General features: G+C 38.9%; 1 protein-coding gene across 2 annotated transcripts; it reads right to left on the reverse strand.

The window, feature by feature from the left end:
* Positions 1-18,500: 18,500 nt before the first annotated feature.
* LOC119120958 (glycine-N-acyltransferase-like protein 3) lies at positions 18,501-22,422 on the reverse strand. 2 transcript variants are annotated; one of them, XM_037248247.1, is made up of 5 exons: positions 22,331-22,422; positions 22,078-22,185; positions 21,871-21,991; positions 20,307-20,427; positions 18,501-20,235 (listed from the first exon to the last, which is right to left on the reverse strand). In XM_037248247.1, the coding sequence occupies exons 1-5, from the start codon at positions 22,406-22,408 to the stop codon at positions 19,836-19,838; spliced, it is 828 nt and encodes a 275-aa protein (XP_037104142.1). In that variant the 5' UTR covers positions 22,409-22,422; the 3' UTR covers positions 18,501-19,835. The 2 variants fall into 2 exon arrangements, with proteins under 2 accessions (XP_037104142.1, XP_037104143.1); XM_037248248.1 differs by having other exon boundaries at positions 22,326-22,408.
* Positions 22,423-22,782: the final 360 nt, after the last annotated feature.

Raw genomic sequence — 22,782 nt, forward strand, 5'->3', positions numbered from 1 at the left:
AAATGAATAATTATTCCATGGACTAATTCTTCCAGCGTGGCACAGAGAGCAATCTCACTCTCATTAGCGTCTGGGGGGGCGAGTTTGAATGAAGATCAAGAGGGTATTTATTTGTTTTGAGACTAAGGTTTGGTAATAATACGGAGCAGGATCAATTGCAGTTCACATTTTCAATTTTTGTTGTCGCAGATTTAAATGTATCATTTTTGGGGATGTCTAGTCGGGCTGAATGGATTAATTGACGAGACGAGTCGACTTTCCAACTACACGAGGTTAAAAGCTTGAAGTATACAAACCGCATTTAAGGTGAGGTCGTGCCAGAGGGGAGGACAGGCAACAGAAAAGGCTTAATACATTGGTGTCAAACCCAAGGCCTGGGGGCCAGATACGGCCCTCCAAATCATTTCATGTGGCCCCCGAAGACAAATTGTGCATCAACTTCATCTGTCAATACTAAAGTTAAAAATTGTTAAAAAATACTGATATTCCTAGCAATTTTTGTTACCTTTGATTTTTTTTAAATATTTGAACAGTTTTTACTAGTGTCCGGTTTCAAACTTAGTTATTCATCAGTTTGTTGACGGTCGTAATGGCCCTCCGATGGAAACTATGACTATGATGCGGCCCGCGACAAAAATTTGTTTGACACCCCTGCATACGTGGGCAACACCTGTGAGATGATGAAAAGTCAGAATGTTGGAGGAGATTCTGCCTAATGGCAGCGATTATATAAATAACATTTGATACATTCGGCCTGATGGAACGAGTCCAATAGCCATAGCCCGACTTCCTAATAACAACTGTTACACACCAAATGAGTTGAGTTAATGTCGTGACAGTCTTACAGATAATCCTGCAAACTGAAAGCAGTAGTGCATAACATGCTGTCATTGGCTTGTCGCTCTTCAACGCCTACGACAATGCGCAGCCAACCGTGCATTAGATCTCACACTGCAAATAGATGGAGCTTGTAAATCCCAGTCATGCACACATCAAGACATGAGAGCATCACTGGCTGCAAGTGGAGTACAAATAACATATTTGCGCTCAAAATAATACAGTGGCACTGATTGTTACGTTGCAATGGTAATTTTATTTTTGAAAATATGGCATGTGTTTTCAAAAATAAAACAACACAAGAATGATTTCCCACTCAAATATAAAAATAACTCGATTCACACATATTGTCTTTTTACAGTACAAAAGCAGACAGTCAGTCATCATTAAAATGTATCGAGAAGGTATAATGGCAGTAAATATAAACAGAAGCTGAAGGATATGTTGAAGTGAAAAGCAGAGAAATAACCGGGGGGGGTAAAAAAGCAACTTAATGTCAGAAAATGCCAATCATTGCCATTGCAAAATTTCTCACTTGTTTTTAAAGTTACAAAAGGAAATCTAGCTGTGTTCAGAAATGTCCATTTTGGTTATAATTTAAAGGAGGAATAAGACAATTATTAACACAGCCACTAGCATCGATTTATGAGGTTGTATTAAGGTCGTGGCATTGATGAAGATACGTGCAAATTTAATCATTCATCCCCTCGTGTATTTCATCAATATGTCCCAACACCTTTGTCTTTAACAACTGCCCATTTGTATTTACTTATTTATTTTTCCCTTGGCCCGATAGCGAGACTACTTGATGTTTTGACAGTAATTACTGGCAACTATGCAGGCTTACTCGCTGCAATAAATGCACACAGTGGCATTTTTAAGCAGCATTGTGGCCTAAAGCAACTTTCATGCCACAGGGGATTTGTCCAGTCAATACTGGGCTGACATTTTGAAGTCAACAGTCTTGCTGAACACACAGCTGACAGAAAGTATTCAGCTCAGAACCAATTATCTTATGCTCAATAATTTACATTCATCTGGTTTTAATATTCAATATACTCTAATATATATATATAATATGTTCAAAAATCTATAAAAATAATAATTAATTAGAGGAGCGAGTGAGTAAGGGTAGCTAAATTGACTTATTTCCTTAAAGGTCTTCATCATAGGCCTCAGCCCACATTCAAACTACCAAACTCAGAACTGCGACACAAATTATTTATCATTAAATCGACGAACTAATCCTAAATCTACTCAACCAAGTGTTTTGCTTAAGTGTATATACGTGCAACAACAACAACTTTGCTGACAACTCCTCTCTATGATTCATATTGTTTCCTCAGTCTAAAATAATTGCTTGGCCACAGCATGGAGTCAATGATTTTGCAGTAAGCTTCCCATTAAACTTGCATGATGGTGAGACGAGAAGCATGACAGGCACGGCGGTGTAACGGCTTCTCATCACTGACAAATATAAATTACTTTGTGATACGTCATTATACAAGCAGAGATGTCAGACTTTAGAGCCAAATCATCGTGCATCAATGCCCGGCAGACACATTAAATGCAAACGTGTCTTTACTATATTGCAAGCGTGCAGACAATATAACTCACTAAACAATTGTTAAAGTCTCAAATGAGTTGTTTTAAGTGCAGTCCAGTCCTAACAGGAACATTGAAGAGTACTAAAGACAATAACACGGCTGACTTTGTTTGGCATTTGCATATCTTTTGCGTTCCCAGGATTAATTCTTGCTTAACAATATCCTGAATGGATTAAAGAGTGAAAAGGATTTGTGACATTTACATTATGCAGAGGAGCCACTTTGAGGACGGCAAAGTCCATTTAGTAAGTTAAATTAGGAAAAACTAGCCAAAAAATGAAGCTTACATTAAAGCTGATTTAGAGTTTTCATCGTCATTCTAAGCTTTTTCTTGCTGCTTAAAGGGTGAAACTTAAAGGGGGGTCGCTATCAGTCATAATTAGATGCAACGCCTCCCATCCGTTTATTCTTGTCTTCTCTCCAAGGTGAGCTAAATCAACACGTGTGTAAGCAGTGAATTAATCGGTTAGTTGTGTGCGAGCTGGAACCCAGCTGAAGGTCACTCGTCTTGTTTGGTTTCTTTGCTTTGTGCTTTCCTCAGACAGAGGTCATCACGCCACATTGTTTTCTCAAAGGCTTCCATCAAAGTAATCTCTCCTGGCATTGATTACCTTGGCTCATTAACAAACCCTCTCAAGACACACACACACACACACACACGCATGTCTGTCTATCTATCTATCTATCTATCTATCTATCTATCTATCTATCTATCTATCTATCTATCTATCTATCTATCTATCTATCTATCTATCTATCTATCTATCTATCTATCTATCTATCTATCTATCTATCTATCCCTATCTATCCCTATCTATCTCCATCTATCCAGTCTGTCTTTCTAGTATCTATCTATCCGTCCGTCTGTCCGTCCGTCCATCACATCTTTCACGTTGCGAACATAAATGACACACGCATGTTCATCCAAATTGGTACTTCTTCTCAAATCAATAGTGCCCATGATTGCTGATTGCATTGTGTGTGAAATGCAATTGAAGGCAACTCAAATCAATTCTATTTGTCGATTCAGGAAATTACAAGTGTCATGAAAACCCACTACCGTAACAAGATAGGGACAACGTGCTACATAGGTTTGTTTAAAAGGAGATTGTTTATATTTTCACGCCCCCTGCTTTGCAAGTCGGACCTGTGCAATACATTATATGGCCAGCAGGCTACAATCCACCCGTCTGCAGTCCCGTATGAGGACACTCCAGGATATGCGACGTGTTGGGGATTGGAGTTTTTGCCAGCATTGCTCGTTTGGCTGCTACTGTCATTTATTGTAGACACGGTGTACTAGTCAAAGCCCTGTCTAATGACAAAATGTAAAAAAAAAAAAAACTATTCTATAGACTTTGATGCTTCTTCGGAAGGTGTGGGTCATAAGAGTCTTGTTAAATTCTGGAACAGCCCGATAAGCATGACATAGCTCAAGGAGAAATAAATGGAGCTGGGTGAAGATGATCCAGAAATGTAGGCCCAAATAGAACAGGTAGGAGAGGCTCAAATATGCACCAGCATTGTCTAGGGGCAGATATTTTTAGGCCTGTGAGCCACAGTTCATTGGCACTTCCAAGAAGGATTGTTGGGCCACAGGATAGGACAGTGAGACAACGGGGGAGGAAAGCAAGAGTGAAAGAAGACAAGTGAAGGGAGAGAAAGCAATAATACATTGTCATTGAGGAAACCTTCAGTGTCAGATAACCACCGGCACAGACTGGTGCATGACACAAACCCACTGGGGGTTTGACACACACTTCTTAATTCTGTAATGATGCTACCGCTCTTTTGTGCGATGGAGACCGAACCCACTTATTTCCCTTGGCCACTATCATCAAGTGTTTAACTCTTGGGACGAGCCACAGAGATATGTGTCTCAACATTTGAAACACCGTCACTGAGGAATAATTGCAAGGACCGCATTGGCCAATGCGAGCTTGATGTCTGTCTGCCTCCTTCGTATCATTGTTTGACTGTTTTACAACATTGGGCAACCCTATCTTTTTATTTCAACAACAGCATCCAGTTAAAAATACAATTTTGCTCATTCACAAAAAAAAAAAATCGATGCTACACATCTCAGGAATTTATTTAGTTATTTATTTAGTTATTTATTTATTTGTTGTTACAGGACTGACCAAGGCTGAAATAGATTCTTATAACATATCCAGTGCAAGAGCTCTATCAGAATTTGGGCAAAACTTTAAGATTATTACATTATGGAGGGATTTTATTTAAATGATCAATTTGTAAAAACTCAACTTTATGTTAGTCTTAGTCTTGATGCCACGTGGAGCAAGGAAATAGCAGCTACGTCATTTTCAGATTGGCCGTTGATTGGGGTTCCAAAGCATTGTGGAAGATTTAAGGACCTTTCCACATCCTGAATTCAATAGCAACCGTGTCGGGAAAATCAATTGCTTCCACATCTGTCATCCCAAAGTGACAGGAACAGCTATGTTAGTGTTAAGGAGGCAGCTGGCAAGGTATGAAGCCCTGCTCATTAAACTCACCCTCATGTCATAGCTACGGTGGTACCTGCCATATACCGGGATCATGTGAGACAGTCTTATTTTAACTTTCCCACTTGTTAGCTTGTTCAACATATCCTGACTATTCCCCCCCGGCTCTTGAACTGCTCATCATATTGGCAGTATAAAAATTAGCAATCCAAAGTATCAACCTGAAAAGTGAATGGAAATTCCAGAACGGTCAACTTTAGCACAACTGCAATTAAATGGAGGTAAATGCGTGGCAAACGGTATCTCCCTAGAATGTTCATTACTCTGAAATCGACAAAATGACACATCTGCTTTAATAGTTGTTAAATGTGGGTCGGCATAACACACACTTGTGGGTCAATCTATCGGTCTGGTCAGACCATCTGCTTTATTCCCACAAACTTTAAACACCCTTGTTCCACCATGTTCTCATCACAACAGACCAGGTGACAGGCAATGACGTGGGGCAATTAATCAAACAGTCATGCACCATTAGAGCGGCGCAAGTCTGGCCGTGGTCAGATCTCTGTGGGCGGCCGATCCTATTTTTGGCCTGTCGGGTGAAAAAAGGTAGTCGCCGGTGCTGTGCCAAAGCAGAACCTTCGTACGACTATCCTCATTGATAAGCCTGATCTGATGGTCTGCTTGTGAAGCGCTGGAATTTAACTCATTCAGTGCCATTGACGGCTATAGACGTCAATGATATTAAATGGGTTGGCAGTGAATGAATTAATTGCTAAAGTTGAGGGTCTTCAAAGTCAGATCACAGATTTGTTGTAATGGATGCCGAGTGAAAAGCTTGGAGATCAGGCCTCAGTGACCATCCTTGTCAATATACTGATTGTTTTTGCAAAAGTTGTCAAACAAAAGTGTTATACTGTGTGGTGACAATAAAACAAACAGTAATATTGTAAAACGTGAAAAGACTGGAAGTCAAACCGAAACAAATCTTTGTTACGATGTTTGATTGACAACAGAATGACAAAGTGGCAAACTTCAAGACGACTTCCAGGATTATGCACAAACCAACTGAAAGGCACATGGGACACCGAGAACAACATTCCGCCACTTGTGATCATCCTCGTTATGTTTCTCCAACAATGCCCGAGGGGCTCATTTTGACCGATGCTTATGAGAAACGAGGCCCCCCGAAAAAATGTGTGTGTGCAAAGTAACCCTCTCACACAGACTGTTTTGCATCGAGTTTACCATGCTAATCTCAAATGAGGATTATTCGTTCTGAGGACGGAGATTCCCAGATGTCAGTCAGGGTTTATTTTTCTATTTAAATATATTCTAGTGCCGGAGCCAGCAAGCTTGGAAAGTCGTTCATTAACATGCCACGAAAGGATTCTCTCTCGCTTTCCTCCAACAGGCAAAGCATTTATTTGTCTCAAATAGCTGCATTAAAACAGCTCAGTTTTGATTTTTCAGTCAGAATATGGATCATTTTGTTTTGTTATATTTTATGGGTGCAAAAAAACGCACGCACCGCTTTCGAATTACTTCGAGACAAATGTCTAGTTTAGTTTCTCTAAACACGCTAAAGCACAAACATTACACATTGCTGACACATCGCTATGACTGCACCGCACTGTATATTAAATAGTTGGCCAAGAATATGGATATTGGAAAACAATGCCCGGAGGTGGCAACTCTAAATTTCCTCCCTTATCAGAAATACATTCTGTTCTGTCTCACTGGTACATTTTTATAATTAACGTCTTAATTAAAACACTTGTGGGATTGGGAAGGGGTCACTTTTGTCCCAATTCAATCAAACCGTCTAATGCAATAAGAGGACTGGAAATAAGGCCTGACAATAAACACCTTGAATGGTTAATATGGTTACACGTTACATGGCCGTCAGTGTCTTATCGCCACTTTTCGGGATGTGAGGATCTTTGACAGTGCTCAAACTCAGATTAAGTGTCTTGCGACTGAGGAGAAGGCCCCCGATAGCTCATTTCTCACTGGGAAGCTGAAAGGAAAAGAAGTTTTCTTCATCTGAAGCGGGACAAGTCACTTTGTTTTTATCTGTTCAATGTCGTTCTTCCAGTCTCTCATTGGCTAATCAATGAAACCCAAGAGGGCTCATCAGGCACCAAGAAATGTCAGCCAAAAGCTTTTGATCCGCTGACCTTCATCCACTGCGCTCCAGCAAAAATACCGTTGAGAGCAATCCATGTTTGCATGCTTTTAATGGGCCTCAGAGGGCCCGCTTGAAAGTCCTTTGTTTCCACAGGGTCAGTTTTCTAACTCTTCGGCCTAGCCTCAAAAGGCTTTGGAATATTTCCTAACATCTCCCCCAAGATTCATACATCATCGTACATATGACAGTAAACTAAGAGGCTTATTAGTATTACATGATGAAGTGATTACTTGTTAATCGGTACAGTAAAATACTGATTATGCTGCAAATGGAGCATGGGTTAAATATGGAAATCATCTGACTCTAATTCCTTCAAGCGAGGCACCAAAGCGTTAAGGCATTTTGCTAACCTTTGCAGAAAGCGCGTGAGAGCACTAACGAAACGTAACTGTTGTGTTTTCAACTACTTGACAAAACGAAGAGATTAAACTCAGCCAGATGACCGCAAAAGATGCCCGTTAATGTTTATTTAAAGAGCACATGCATTTTGCGGGGGGAGGGGGTGGGGACGTCCTCACTTGTAATGACATTCTGGCCGGGAGTGAGAAACTTATTTGGCTTTCTGAGACAACCATTTATCTTAATCCGAGGTGACCTAAATCCAAGGCATCGCCGGCTCTAGCGTCTTTTCCGTTAAAACAGAATCTCACACTCCATCCTCCCCATGTAGCATCCCTCCCTTAACCGTAATTGATGACGCTAACCTTTTCATATTCTGCTGTATTCATTCATGGCCAGAAGCACCTCCGACACGCCGTCCAAGCACGAGTGCAAAAAGCCACGTTGGCCCAGCACACAAGCCAAGATGAGACAAGGACGCAGGGTGTATGTTCAAAAAGGCTAATCTGTAGTCACAGCAGAGATCTTGACAGTGTGAACGGATCTGCTGGATAAATCAGAAAAATGAGGACAGTATAAGTCACTGCTCATGCATTCATTTGAGAATTGTGAAAATGATGCAAAGAAAGAAAAAAAGGAGTCAAAGCGAATAAATGAGCCGTGTTAATTAGGAATGTCCAATTTCTTTATCTGGGGAAAAAAGATGAAGTTGTAGTTGACTATGTTCTTGCTTAAGTCAGCTCTCACAGGAAAATGAAGTACGGTATATTACACAGATGTTTAGCACGTGTTCTAATTTAAGGCTTGGAATACTAATGAGGCAACATGAGATTTTTCTGACACGTACTGTAGTTCTATTATTATTATTAATTTTAATATTTGTATTTCGTGTAATTGTGTATGCATATATGCTACACAAACATTTAAGATTAAATCGTGCAGCCAAAGCTTTACCAGTTTATGCTTTTAAATTGGATCCTTTTATAAGGCAATGTTTTATTCAGCTTGTTATGAATTTAGTCTGTGTTTCTGTGGAGGCCGTTTGGATAAAATGTTGTGAAAGTGTTTACAGCATAAATGCATATCCTTGGCAACTTGATCAAAAAAAAATTGGGAGAAAATGTGGTCAATGTAGAGAAATTTGAAGGTGGACTTGAACATTGTACAGTGGCTCAAAAATAATAAAAATGGCATTTGGTGAAAACAAACAATTAAATAAATCCCTGAGAGGCAGATTGGCCTTAGCAAAGCAATTGTCCCAACAGGCTTATCAGCCATTTAAGAAAATTAGCCATAATAATGTGTTTGTTTGTTTTGGAAATGTTGTGTTCATTCAAATTCAAAAGACTCTTTTGCTCCCTTTGTGTTTTCAATTAGAGTGATATGCCAACTGCCCCGTGATATTGCCTCTGCCAAGAAGAACGGTGCCAGTACTACCCATGAAACTCTCATGGAGAGTCCTGGAGAGGCACAGAGAAAAAAAATAAAGATAAGCAACAGAAACATCATCCATTAATGGCACAAAAAAAAAAGATAAGCAATGATCTATTAATGGCTCCCAAATTTTAAATATGACCTGTTCTGCTTTATTGGAACAAATTCATTGAGTCATTAATCACATCACATGATGTCATTGACCCACAAAAACAGTGCTAAGTTTTTTTTAGCACTATGCTTGACTTAGCATCATAGATAAATGAGTAAGCTCATAGAGATAATAATAGGAAGCTAAATTAATAAATCGCTGGATATTTAAAATATATCTTGCGAAAATAATATAATTGTAGAGCACATGAGTCATTTTGTAATTCAGTGAGGTATTTCTTCTACATACTGCTATGCATGTGTCTTTTTGAATCTCATCTCAATCTTGCTGATGGAGTGAAAAAATAAAACAATATCCTTAGGCTACTTTTACATGCTCACAATGTGCCACTGTGATTTATTGTTCATTTATTTTTATTTTATTTTTTCCCTGGCTGCTGTGTCTTCATGGCTGGTTTAAAAAATAGATTACAAAGGACCATGATAGTTGTCACGCTATGTTGTTTGTATTCCGTCTGACATGTATGTTTGTATTCTGTGTATTGCGTGTAATACAATGTCACACTTGTGCTCAATTGGAAACAAATAGGTTTTTTTTCAAGATTAAAAATAAATATTACATCCCTTAGTATTGTGCTTATTAAAAATAGTTAAACGTGCTTTAAAAAAGCAAAGCTGTCAAGACTTCAGCAAAGCTTTAGGTACAATTATCACTTTTAGTTTCGTCAAATTTCAGATTTTTTTTTCAACTGTGCTTTTTTTTTTAAGATTAAAAAAAAATATTGCATCGCAAAACTGTCGAAACTGCAGCAAAACTTTAGGTACAAGTATTACTTTTAGTTTCGTTAAATTTTTCATGTGTGCTGATGAGCTGCTTAAATATCGAAATCGCCCACTTTGCATTCTCTCTTAATCGTGTAAGCACTGACTCTCTTTATTAAACAGTTCATTTGCTGTTCAAATCAAACTACAAATAAACTAATGCTCCAACTTTCTCCTTCTTAATCCCACAGGGTGTAATAACCTGTCAAGATTTTCCCCAATATATTTATTTACCCTCCTTGTGCTGTACTTTCTTGGAGCATTCCAGTATTTGTTTGTCTCTCAAAGCAGTGCAAATAATCTGGACAAAAATTAAGTAGACAACAACCCAGTGATGTTCCACTGCCACGGGCCCATAGCATGTGGGATTAGACGGGTTCTGACTAATATGGTTTGCGCTTAGATGGCGTCTTTCTTTTCCTGTTTGTAGATATTAATGCACAAAAGCTTGGAAATAGCTGTCTTCCAATAATCTGCTTTTGCTTTGCAATAGTCCATTACAGTGGCAGCGTTAAAGCAAATAGACACAATTTGGTGCTTGAAATCATGTTAATCCTTTGGGTTCATATGTCAATCATAATGTAATTCTTAAAGCCTCAAATGAATGCGCTGTGCAATCCAAAATATAAGTCTTGATTTTGGAGCTATTGTGTTTCTGAAGCCATGTTCCCCACTGAATTCACAGTGTGAAAATAAAAGTGACAGATATAAACTCATAAGAGATCCGATATATTTTCTTTTACTTTTTACGATTCAATAAGCGTGGAATGCTTGGTCAGCAAATTATCTTTGCTTTTGTCCAGAGATTTTTATGTTGTCTCACCTATGGGAGTATTACATGGAAGTAATTGTTTGGATGTCAATACTGGATGTCTATTTTGCAATATATTGTACAAAAGCCACACTACACAGAAGCAATTAACGCTACGAAATGCAACTCTCAGCTTTCTGTCAAGGTCTTTTTTTTTTTCCTCGAAGTGTCAACGCTTCAACTCAAAGCTCCTATGCAGTGCCCTTGAAGAAAAATAAATTATCATCATATAGTAATTATATCAAAACAAACTTTCTTTTTTAAAGTTGTTTTATAGGGAACAAAACAACCGCTATGGTCATCCTTGGTAGCTCTTTGACCTATTTTACCAAATGAAGTTTGTTGCGTGTAATTTCTATTATCCAGTAAAAGAAAAATGTGGTTATTGAAAATCCTGAATGGCTGGTCACGCTGGGAAATGACAAAAAAAGTTCATAGCCTTGGCCCAATCCCTCAAGAGCCAATTTCACTGCCAAGAGTTCCCGTTTGCTGATACAGTAATTGTGCTTTTCTGGGAAGACTCTACTGTAAGAAAAAAAAAAAGTAGCATCTACGGGCAGCCTTTGGGATAGAGCAGCACTCACTCCCACCTCAGAAGTGCCCACCACCACAATGATCTGACAAAAGGGATAGAGAGAAACGAGAGCAGGAGCAAATGGAAATTGACTCTTGAGGTTGCTGAAAGCAAAGTCTGCATCATCAACATCAACCGACGGAATGGGATGCTGGTGGATGTGAGACCAAAGGCGTCAGTAGGTTTAGGCCACTCAGAAAAAATTTGGTTTTAGAGACGTCTCAGACTCTGGAGCAGGAGTGGCTCATGCTCTTTGCATTCAGAGGACAACTGCAAAATCAACACGTTGTCAAGTTAGACAAACACAAATTTGTTAGTCTTGTCCCAAAGGACATTAATACATGATTGTGAGCTTTTGTTAACCCAAACAGCCTGATGAGGTATTCATAGTGGCTTAATGGAGATATTGAATGCTGTCTTCCAATCTTCTTCTCTAATTCAAACGAGGCGGCAAGCATTGTCCAGGACGAGCTTGGAATTAACTGGCACCGTGGAGAAGGACGAATGCTGAATCAATCGATAGAAGGGGATATTTGTTCTCGATGGGGAGTTTATTGATTTTATTAGTCTATGCAAGGTCTTAAAGCCGCATCCTTCTTCCCCCTTTCACCCACTATGGAGGACGATGATAGAATAATACCTGCAAGCAGATATTCGGAGATATTTTTTCATAGTCTCTCTTACCAGTCACAAGATGTTATAGAGTCATCTACTAGGGAGAGTGGCTCCAGCCTGGAGATCGATGGCACAATCATAAGGGCTGTGGAAGGGGTAGGGAGGGCCGCAGCATGATCCTAGCTGAAAACTTCACCAAGGTCATGGTAGCACTCCGTGACAATGTGTAAGAACATGCGGCTCTGGTTCCGTGACACTATTGGTACGAGGGCTGATTGCAAATGGTGATTATGACTAGAACCAAAATGGGATCAGGTGGGCAGCAAATGAGGAAAACCAGGTGAGGGTACAGGTGCAAAAACTCTGAGCAAAAGCACTGATTCTGTTAGATGAGGCATAAACAGCATCTTAAGGCGGCTCACTTGGTAGCCGAGTGAGTCAAACTGGTGACGAGCGGGGTTCAGGACTAGCTTCGGAATGCATCTGACAAGGATTGAGTGCATCTAGCTCTAATCCTGCGTACACACACGTACTTGCACACACACAGAGGGAAAAAAGGGGGCAGGGCCCAAGAAGGAGAGGCAGGAGACCTGACAAATAATTCGCTAATCCATCTCTTGAACTAAAATGTGCAAAAGAGCCCATTAATCACGCACACACTTGTCCCTCTCTCTCTCTCTCTCTCTCTCTCTCTCTCTCTCTCTCTCTCTCTCTCTCTCTCTCTCTCTCTCTCTCTCTGCAGACAAAAATACATTGCACATATTTGCTCTGTTCTGTAGGAACAACTTTTACAGTTGAGCTTATTTCTTGGGGACCTTCACTGCCTCTTCATCATCAATGCAACACAACCTGACACTGAGGGCAGCAAATAACACCTATAATGATTTAAAAAAAAATATATAACTCTATAAATAATTTTAACATGTTGCTGCTACTATGCCAACAGGCAATGGCAATGTAGAGCTCGCCTGAATTTGCCACCAGCCGGTGCCAGTGGCACATCTTTTAGTATGAAAGTAATGTAGCTTGGAAAATATTCTCGGCGGCTTTTGTAAGCAGTTTGGCTTCAACACACTGGGGTGCCCTTAAACAAGGAACTGAAGGCTAAGTGCACAAAAAGTGTTGTGCCGATGATCGTAATATCCGAAGGAACGTGTTACGCATGATTTTTTCAGTATGTCGCATACCTCCACGAAGGTGTTTCCACGTCTCTCGGCACTCCCTTGTTATCACACTTATGCAATGTTTCGTTCGCATGTCACTGAAGAAATGCAAACACCACTGGAGCACTAAATTATTCACAATCCTTGTGAGCTGAATTGCAATCATACGCTTGAATGTCCAATTATGATTTAACTCAAATGCAGCATAAAATAAAATGGAAAAAAAAGCAATTTAACCGCCGTAAACAGTGAACCATTGTGCAATTGTTAATGGATTTGTAAAAAAGGAAAACCACTTTTGCAGTGATATTCAGCACACACACTGTCATCTGTGCCTTTTGTATAGAGAATCTGTTTATTTTCCATCACGCTTATATAGCATTAGAAAAGCACCGTATTTAATGTCAATTTATGTCATTACCCGTGAATGAGTGTCTCTTTAAATCCATACAAATACACACACCACTGTTATGTAGAGCCAATTAATACTTTTACTCATTGTGTACATTTGCAATTGTGTGTGACTGTGAATGCGTATGATTGTCTGATCGTGGTTTCATCGGCCTTTTGCCTGAATTGAACTGCTTTAGCTCTCCGTGACCCTGAACAGGACGAGTATAGAAATGGACGCGTGTTATGGTTTACTCATTGAAAGGCCTAATACTCAAAAGACGGTGGACAATAAATACATTCTAAAGTAAAGACAAGTATAGAAAATGAAATCATGTTATGATATGCCTCCATATTATATTGCAAAACTTCGAAAACTCAATGCTTTGATACACATTTTCGGTGTTAAAAATACTCATTAGTTTGACAGATTTTTTTTTTTTAATATACTAGTAATCACTCACCTCGATTACATGAACCACCAAAGTCTCATTTCAAGTCTCATTTGAGGCTACGTTATCAAAGTTAATGTCACTAGAGGCAGGATAATGCATGCTTTGATGAATGAGAAGACATGCATTCAAAGCCACAATGCAAAGACCAACGTTGACCGAATAAAGATCTTCAAACGGGGCTACGCTTATGCACCCTTTCAGTGTTATCCAGTCTGATGATCTAGATAGCATATTTTGCTCTTCCTCATTTGTCTTCTTTTTGACTCTACCGAATAATCTATTTCACCCAATTTCAGGTCGGCAAGCCTGCAACGCAGGACCGCTGGATCAATATTTGCCAAGTTTAAACCACAGGATTATCCATCTGTCAGCCTCCCCAACAGAAGCTCTCAACTGTGACATAAATCTTTGACTGTCCTCCACCATTTGAGAAGGTCACACCTACAGTCTTTGTTATGTTGTACACCTTAAGGATGGATTAAATCGTCGATATCACTCTGACACTCAGTTGCGCGTTGCACAATGGTCTGTCCATTAAATTGTAGGTTTTGTTAAAATTGATCAATGTTACAATTCAGCCATTTTTACTTCATTGTTGACTACCTGCGGCACAAAAATTGACCATTAAATACATAAGTAGCGTTTTGAATAGCAGGCTATGCCTTCCCGCCTTGTGAGAACATTTTGATTTTGTTTTGAACCAACGTCGGTTGACGTTAAAAAGACATAATTATCGTATGATTTTTCTCTGCTACTAAAATGCAAAGTAGTTAGCCTTTTTCAGGTATATATTTTAATTTGGTTTATTCCAATTATTCCAAACAACTCAATCATACATTCCAAGGTTCAACTGAATATACAGTAATATTTCCAAACGTAGGCCCGTGCTGTCCTTCTACAGTCGAGAAGGTGACCTATGTATAAGCCTGGCATTAATCTTCCAAAGTGCAATGATAGCTGTTTTGCCCTTGGAAAGCCTGATGCTTTTAGGGTCATAAGTGTAAAATGTACGCTGTCTCGATTAATGCATAATAAAACATGCATCACCGCTTCGTGTTGGTTTTAGTCCAAAAATAGAAGTCATTGGAGGACATCATCTAAGGTCATGTTGAAAACATTTTGGTTTTCTCAGTTCGAATCTGATAAGGTAAAAAGAAATTGTATTGGTAAATTATTATTAATTCATGATAAACTCCCATTTATGACATTACAAATTGTGTAAGAAAACTGGAGAGCTATGCAAAACACATTTTTGTAGCTTTACAGTATTGCTAACTGCTGTTAAAGTCTGTGTTTACATCATCTTTTACAACTTCCGCAGAGTCGTTGATATTTCCTCTTATCCACACGGGACTTTACGTTCATCAAATATTCATGATGTATCAACAGAAAATGGTAAGTCCAAAAAAGGCATGACCTACTTCCCACTTATTTCCCTAAAGGGAAAAAGTACAAGACAGAAATGTTTTGCCAACGACTGTAGAAAAATGTTTTATGGATTAGCTGAACAAGGTTTTAAGCAAACTTTAGTTATTTAATTTTATTTTAGTTATTTATTTTATTTTTAGATTGGTACCAAATCTTAAAACTGATCAAATGTTTACAATTATTACAATAATATTTGCATAGTAATTCAATTTGTTTTGTTTTTCTTCTGTTTTTACTTTACTTTTTATTTTTATTTTGGTATCAAATCTTAGAACTGATCAAATATTTACAATTATTACAATATTATTTGCATAGTAATACATTTTTGGGGTTTTCTTTTTTTTTACTTTATTTTTTTGTTGCAGCATTGTAAGGACGTACAAATGCAAATAATTATTTTCTATTTATTCTCTTGTTCACACACCAAGATTTCAATGCCCCAAAGCCGGAATAAGTTATTGGAACTCTTCATGCAGTCACCCTGTCTCCTATATTTTAGCTTTGTGCAAAAAAAAAAAAAAAAAAACTACTTTCATTCCTTCTGGCGTATATCATATTGCAGCTTTACTTGTCAGGCACCCCCTTGAGCAGATCCAGCATCAAGGCTGTCACGACACACACTTCCATACACAGTACACTGAGGACTGCGTTGTCCTCTTAGTCTATTCAAAGAACTCCGGTAACTAGTATCACAAAGGCCGTAACAATATGTCACGCTCAATCTATAAATCATACCGTTGGCAGTCAATCGCAATCAGCATAAATGCGGGAACAGCAATTTGGAATTGCTTGTGTGCCACAGTGCAGCTACAAAATGCTGCATCGGAGCTGCAACAGTAGAATTGACATTTATCCGCCTTTGCCTTTTACACATAAGCCATGAGTGAGGTTTGTGCAGCTGTGCACACTGACAGGGACGGCATCCCGCAATCAAATAATTAGACGTGTGGGAACATCATTGAGGGTGACATAGTATTCTTGGCAGACAGCGGCAATTTTGAACATACGTAACGACGAAGGAAGAGAGTCTTGGGTGTCAAACGTCACACCTTGGTTCTGCCTTTCTTGCATTCGTTAAAGCTCCCATTTTACAACATTGCTGCCCTAGACGTACAAAATGCAAAAAAAATATTTTTAGAATCGCAAGACATGCTGGCCAGTTAAAATATAATGCAAACTACTTTGCACAAGTTTGAGTTTTCAATACGGACTGAACATTTTTCTTTTTTAATATGAAGAATGTCCAATTATTTTTCTTGGATTACAAACTGGTCATTCCTTTTACTCTCCTTTTGGTGTGCACACACACACACATGCGCACGCATGCACACACACGTGCACCGTTTTCATTAAAGGGCCTAACTGAAAGCTCATATTTTATGGCAAAAATCTAATCCGGGTTTAATACAAAACAAAGCCATGCAGGCTGTCTAGGGGACATTTTCTTGGCTGAGTGGAAGCTTAGATGCAAATGTCTAGCTAATTCAAACATGGCTTCATTAGGCTATTAGCAATTGTTAACTTTTAGACATGCAGCATATTGCTTTTGTTCCTCGACATTTATGTTTTTAAAGCACATTAACACAATGTGTTAATAACCAATGTTGCGCACAACGATTTTAGTGTGTTTCTCAAAGAATATTCAAATAAGAATGATGTTACAGATGTAGGTCAGTGGCTATGGAATTGGACCCATAACCTTTTTGACATACTGCCGCCATATCTACGTCATCATAACCCGATGACATCTTATTTTTTCAGGTATCTAAGATTTATTTGCAATGTTTGTCAGGAACACGGACGTTTGGATTTTTACTGATTAATCTTTCTATGCAGCAGAGCAGAAACTTGAAAGATTTCCAGAGCTTCTGTAAAGGGGAATGGGCCAAATTCCCTTTTGAGCTGTGAGTCAACATAAGTCAGATTTATTTATATAGCCCTTAATCACAGAAATGTCTCAAAGGTAAATATGTTCACCAACTTCAAGAAACTGTCCTTGCCAATGAATTTTTTTTCCACAGAGTATTAACTTCTTTTACTCTGGATTAATTTGTTATTTAAGCTGATCAAATGTACAATATTTTACGACTTTTAGACAGTATTGTGTACACTGCCCAGTGTCTGTCAAGAAACACGTGGGTTGCTGCAGAAAGAGAATGTGGTTAAAAAAATGAATAAATTTAGCATCCTTGTAGCGCACAGGTGTCAAAGTCAAGGCCCGGGGGCCAGATACGGCCCACCACATCATTTGATGTGGCCGGCTAAGACAAATTGTGCACCAAATTCATATGTCAATACTAAAATAACAAATTGTTTTCACTTTTAAAAAAATAGAGATATTGCTAGCAATTTTTATTACATTCATATTTTTTAAATTTTTTCGAACAGTGTCTGTTTTGAAAACTAGTTAGTCATCAGTTTGTTGTGTAGCCGATACAATAAATAATATGACGTTCATAGATTTACTTGGGTTGACAATTTTAATGGCCCTCCGAAGAAAACCATGACTATAAACACACAGCCAAGTTTTTGTATGTATTTATACTTTAACAAAGTTTGTGTATGATTTAATATTCTTGACTTGCTAAATAAAAGCACAAAGCCTAATGTTTATTTTTCGGTTTTGTTTTGTTTATATAAAAGGGCTTGCGAACAAAGATAGCGACTTCAGTAGCTGAGATTCTCAAATGAGGGTCTTGGTTCCAACAAATGCTTGTAGATCAATAAAGTGTGTTCCATGTCACCAGATAAATGGCGTTCACATTTTGCCACTCAAAATTGCACATCTCATCCTTGAGCTGACAGCGGCTAATCTCTGAGCTTTGTTTTTCACACTGATCCACTGCTTATTTGAGGCAGATGTGTATTGAATCCATCAACCTTTAAAAGTTAACAAGTTGTCTGGGGAAATGCCATTTGTACCAGCTCAATAAGAAATGTCAGTCGGACTTGTGCATCTGCAGAGAATTGCAAGTGAATTGGAAGCCTCTGTCACATAAATTCTTCAAGGGCACTTGCCTTTTTTGCTGAAGGAGTTCAGAAAATTACTAAACTGATGCCTTGAATGTCAACCACAATGCGTTCCGCCACGCTTCGACCTTAGACTCGTTACAATTTTATCATCATTTAGTTTCAGAATCCAAACTGTTGCCACCTGAGACCTTCAAGTGTATATTCATGTTTTATATCAAATCCGAATATTATAATTATAATAGTACTGGACTGGAATCAAACTGGAAACATCACTTAACAGAACCAACATTTGTGCTCAGTTGGACAGATTTCTTTAATATCAAGGTTATGCTTCTTTTCTTCCCGCACATCTTTTTCTCTCTTCAGTCTTCAAAAAGCCAAAGAAAAAAGAAGCGAGCCGCATAAGCAGTTATTTCTTTGATGTTAACTGAAATGATGTCTACTGAGGTGGGCTGACAGAATGCATTTTTTGTTTTTTTCGTCCAATAGCGTCAACGTGTTTTGCACATATCATTTTACAAGCTTTTTGTGGTAATCTACTGTATTAAGAAAATAACATATACATAGAAAGTAGACATCCTCTCCATTCTCATCATACCCACATTCATTCAAAGATGTCACATCTCCGATAACTAGAAACATATTACTGTGAGAGATATTCTGTCTTAAAAAGAGAGAAACCTTTTGTAAATATAGTATTATATATTTTCACAGGACATCTTGTTCTCATGTAATCTTCCTGGTATAAAACGAATGTTGAAACCACTGATAACAAAAGTAACTGCACCAAAATTGCATTTAGTGAGAATGTAGTCCAAATTCAGTTAGCATATTTTATTTGACATTGTGTCAAAAACATTAAAAGAGCCTCTGCAACTTTCATCACAAGATGCCCAATGAATCTATGTTTACAATTCTGATTAACATTTTGCTCTGTTGTGAAAATTACCATTTTAAAAGAAATAGTAGGCACTAAATGCTAATATACAGTACAAGCAGGACTTCAGTCCACCCACATTGGGTTATATTTAAAGATTACAACTTTGAAGTTGCAGGTGAATGGTTAGACAAACACTAATTGGAACTGATAGTTTGTTATTATGGGTTGAAACAAACAGGACATTTGTTTCACACTGTTCAAACTGCAGGGAATAGCTGCTCCACTTAGGCCAATTTATCTCTTCCACCTTAACTTGATTGTAAAACCATATTTGGTCGCTGAGATGAATGTTGAACTGACATTTTTGCTCTGCCTTTAATTTTTCAGGAGTGCATTACATCCAGTGTTTAACTGCAAAGTACCATTTTATTGAATTTATCACTAAGAACTATATTTGAATCGGGGGGAGTCAGTCCTGACTTGGAAAATATATTGGCTTTAATTGACGAATTACAACACCTAAATTTGTCTTCTCCAGATTTTCTCTCTGTAGCTTTGGAAAGATAAATCTTCTTGTGCTATTTTCAACACTGCTGCTCTTTCTCATTAGAAGAATGTTTTAATATTCATGATGAGGCCCAAAAATGTAGACCTAGTATCAAGGTCATCTATTGATGTTGTTATAAATATATATTAATTCAAGGTATATGGTTTCAAAGCAAATAGTTTTATTTGCAAGTTTACCCCTCAGCCTTCACCATCAGATAGGTCGTCTCCACACCACGGGTGAAGCCAGCCTTACTCATCATACTAATAGAGGCCGCGTTGTCTTTATGGATTTGGCAGAAGACGGGCAAACCTTCAGATATTTTTTGTTGGACCAAAGTAAACCGCAAATGGCCAACGTGACCTTTCCGTCTGTACTTTGGTTGAGTGTAAGCCATTCTGAGGCAATGGAACTCATCAGTCAGCACCCAAGACACGGGATGTCCCTTCTCATCCACCACACAGCGGTTTGGCAGATGTCGGATATATGCTTTCACTCGATTGATCTCGTCGCTTCCTCCATAAGGCAACTGTTGGACCACAAGCTCTGCATGGGACTCATTCAAAGTAGATGTTGCTAGCGTGGACGTCTTTCTGCCAATGAGGGAATAAGTGCATATGAACAAAGATGACAAAGATAATCCAATGACTTGTCTTCTACTTACTCCGACATGATCAACTTCTCTGGGCTGTAGTTGATGTAGGAATAGTAACCTCCATCTTCCTCAACATGGAATCCTCTGAGAGAAGCAATTTCACGGACGATTTGAGAGTGATGATTTGCAACTTAAATAGACAAAAGAACACAATACGTTTTTTGCGTCCCCTCAATTGTATACGTCACATTAAATCGCATTCCATACATTACTTTAAAATAACGGAGACTAACTAACAGATATACATGCTCAGAGGAAAGTGCGCAACTTTAACAGTCGTGTGCTTACAGATTAAATGCCAAATTAAAAGGACAAAGGATGGCAATGAAAAATGGACTTCTCTCATGTGGATCTGTTCATGTGTGCATATTTTACCCTGTCTCCTCATTCACACACTACACATCATCGAAGAATAACGGCTCATTCACACACTGATGCAGCACCAGGAGCAACTTGAGGTTGCTCGGCAATATTAATGCATGATCTCAACAGAGAACCTTCACATGCCACTAAAGCCACGTCGCCCATACTTAAGGATGAGGACTTGCACTCTGCTACAAAACAAATGGAACAGTAAGATCATTTGTTTGTTTGTTGTTGACTGAAAATCTTTGCATTTAATATCAAAATAAAAACGTGAGTGAAATGATCAATTCTAGAGCTTTTATTTCTATGTACTATTTACGTATCATAACTTAGTAAGACACAACTTAGAAGAGCCCAACCCAAGTGCTCTCAGGCGTTCTCGACAATATGAAGATCTAAAACATTAAGATAATCTTGACGTTAAACATCTATTTGTTTTTTTTTTTTTGCCTACAGCAAAACTAACTGTTTCAATAATAATGAAGGCAAATTCAAATCAGTATATAGGAAAATTTTCCTTCTTCAAATATTAACATTGGAGTCAAACTGTTTGCCTCAATTGCTGCACCATCATCATCATCGGTTTAAAGTCCGCTTTCCAGGCGCCGCTGGGTTGGACTGGATTCTCAATATGGCTTTCTTCCACCAGGGACGGTCCATGGCCATCTCGTGGTTGAGAGTCCTATACTGAGAAAATTTTTGGAGCAAAACGTTTTACAGCCGGATGCCCTTCCTGACACCAACCCAAGGGGAAATTGATTTTCTGTAGGGGTTGACTCCCTTAGCCCATTCCTCTCCCGAGGAGCCCACTGGGCAGTGGTACTATTTAACCCATAGTTGGGGATGGTTCGTGGGCACCAGGGCGTGTCCACACACCGGTGGGCCTGCGTGCCGCACGTCTAGGGGCCAAACCTCCTCCGAGTCCCTTGTAGTTTAGCCTGGGTCCGTGTTGTACCCAGTTACCATGTGTCGCCGCGTGGAGGCACTACATAGGGCTTGCTGTTAGAGAGGCTATGTACTGGCAGGGAGAGACTTACGCACTCGGCTCTCCCGTTCGCATACTGCTAGCCAGCGGTGAGGGTTGACAGTGAGAAGTGACATGCACTGGGCACTCCACCAACACTCCACCAACACATTAGACGCATCATAACAACCCGACTTGGTCTTATGAAGTCCGACACATTTTATGAAGTCAGACACATCCCACCTTCAAATTCAAGTCCGTCTCTCCACTTGAGTTTGTCATCAGTCAGCAGACTTCTTAAAGAGTTTTGGTTTTTGGAGAAGATGCTGTATTTCTCATTGATTTCCTTGAAATTACTCCCAATCTGCAAATCATTCATGACAAGATCATGTTGACCTCAACAAAACAAGCAATCTAATTACTCCAATCAATCCATGTTGTTTTCCCGACCTGATTTTGATGGTAGCAGATGGCCGTGCTGAACGTAGGCCAGGAGTCGACGCACATCTTTAGTTGAAACACATTGTTTTGCAGAATATGATGCAATCCACCAAGAACCTGAAGCACAATCGAGCACAGCAAAATTACAGTGCACTCATCGAGTTGCCCAATGATCAACTCGAAACTTTAAAATAAACTAGTTCAATTAAAGCAGCATCATAGTAGCAACAAAAAGCAAATACAAAGAAACCCAATACATTACACTAATGGAGTGGGGTAACTCTTGATAAAGAATATTTTTCATTCGCGTCAGGTCCTTGAATGCCTTCAAGATGATCATTTTGTCAGCCACAAATCGACTGTCCGTATCAAACTGTTGGGTAGGTGCAGTTATATACGTTTCCTAATGTGACCACACCTTAGAAATTTCTTTTTAACCCTTAGATGCATGACCTAGCACACCTGCTGCTGTCTTGTCAACCATCCCTGTCCCAAGTATGTATGACAGAATAAAAAAACACATCAGTTTTCCCAATGACAAAATAGTGTTTTTGTTGAACTAAAAGCCCAAATGGTCGTCAACCTTTGGAACGGGCACAGAATCCTCTTTGGCCTTGTAAAGGACAAAAAGTGGATGGAAAATGAAAGAATGCAATCTTATTACTGAAAAGGACTGTAAAAGACTACACAGGCATTCGCAATGAGCGTTTATTT

Source organism: Syngnathus acus, chromosome 3 (genome assembly GCF_901709675.1).
Source record: "Syngnathus acus chromosome 3, fSynAcu1.2, whole genome shotgun sequence".
In the NCBI taxonomy this organism is placed as follows: Eukaryota; Metazoa; Chordata; class Actinopteri; order Syngnathiformes; family Syngnathidae; genus Syngnathus; species Syngnathus acus.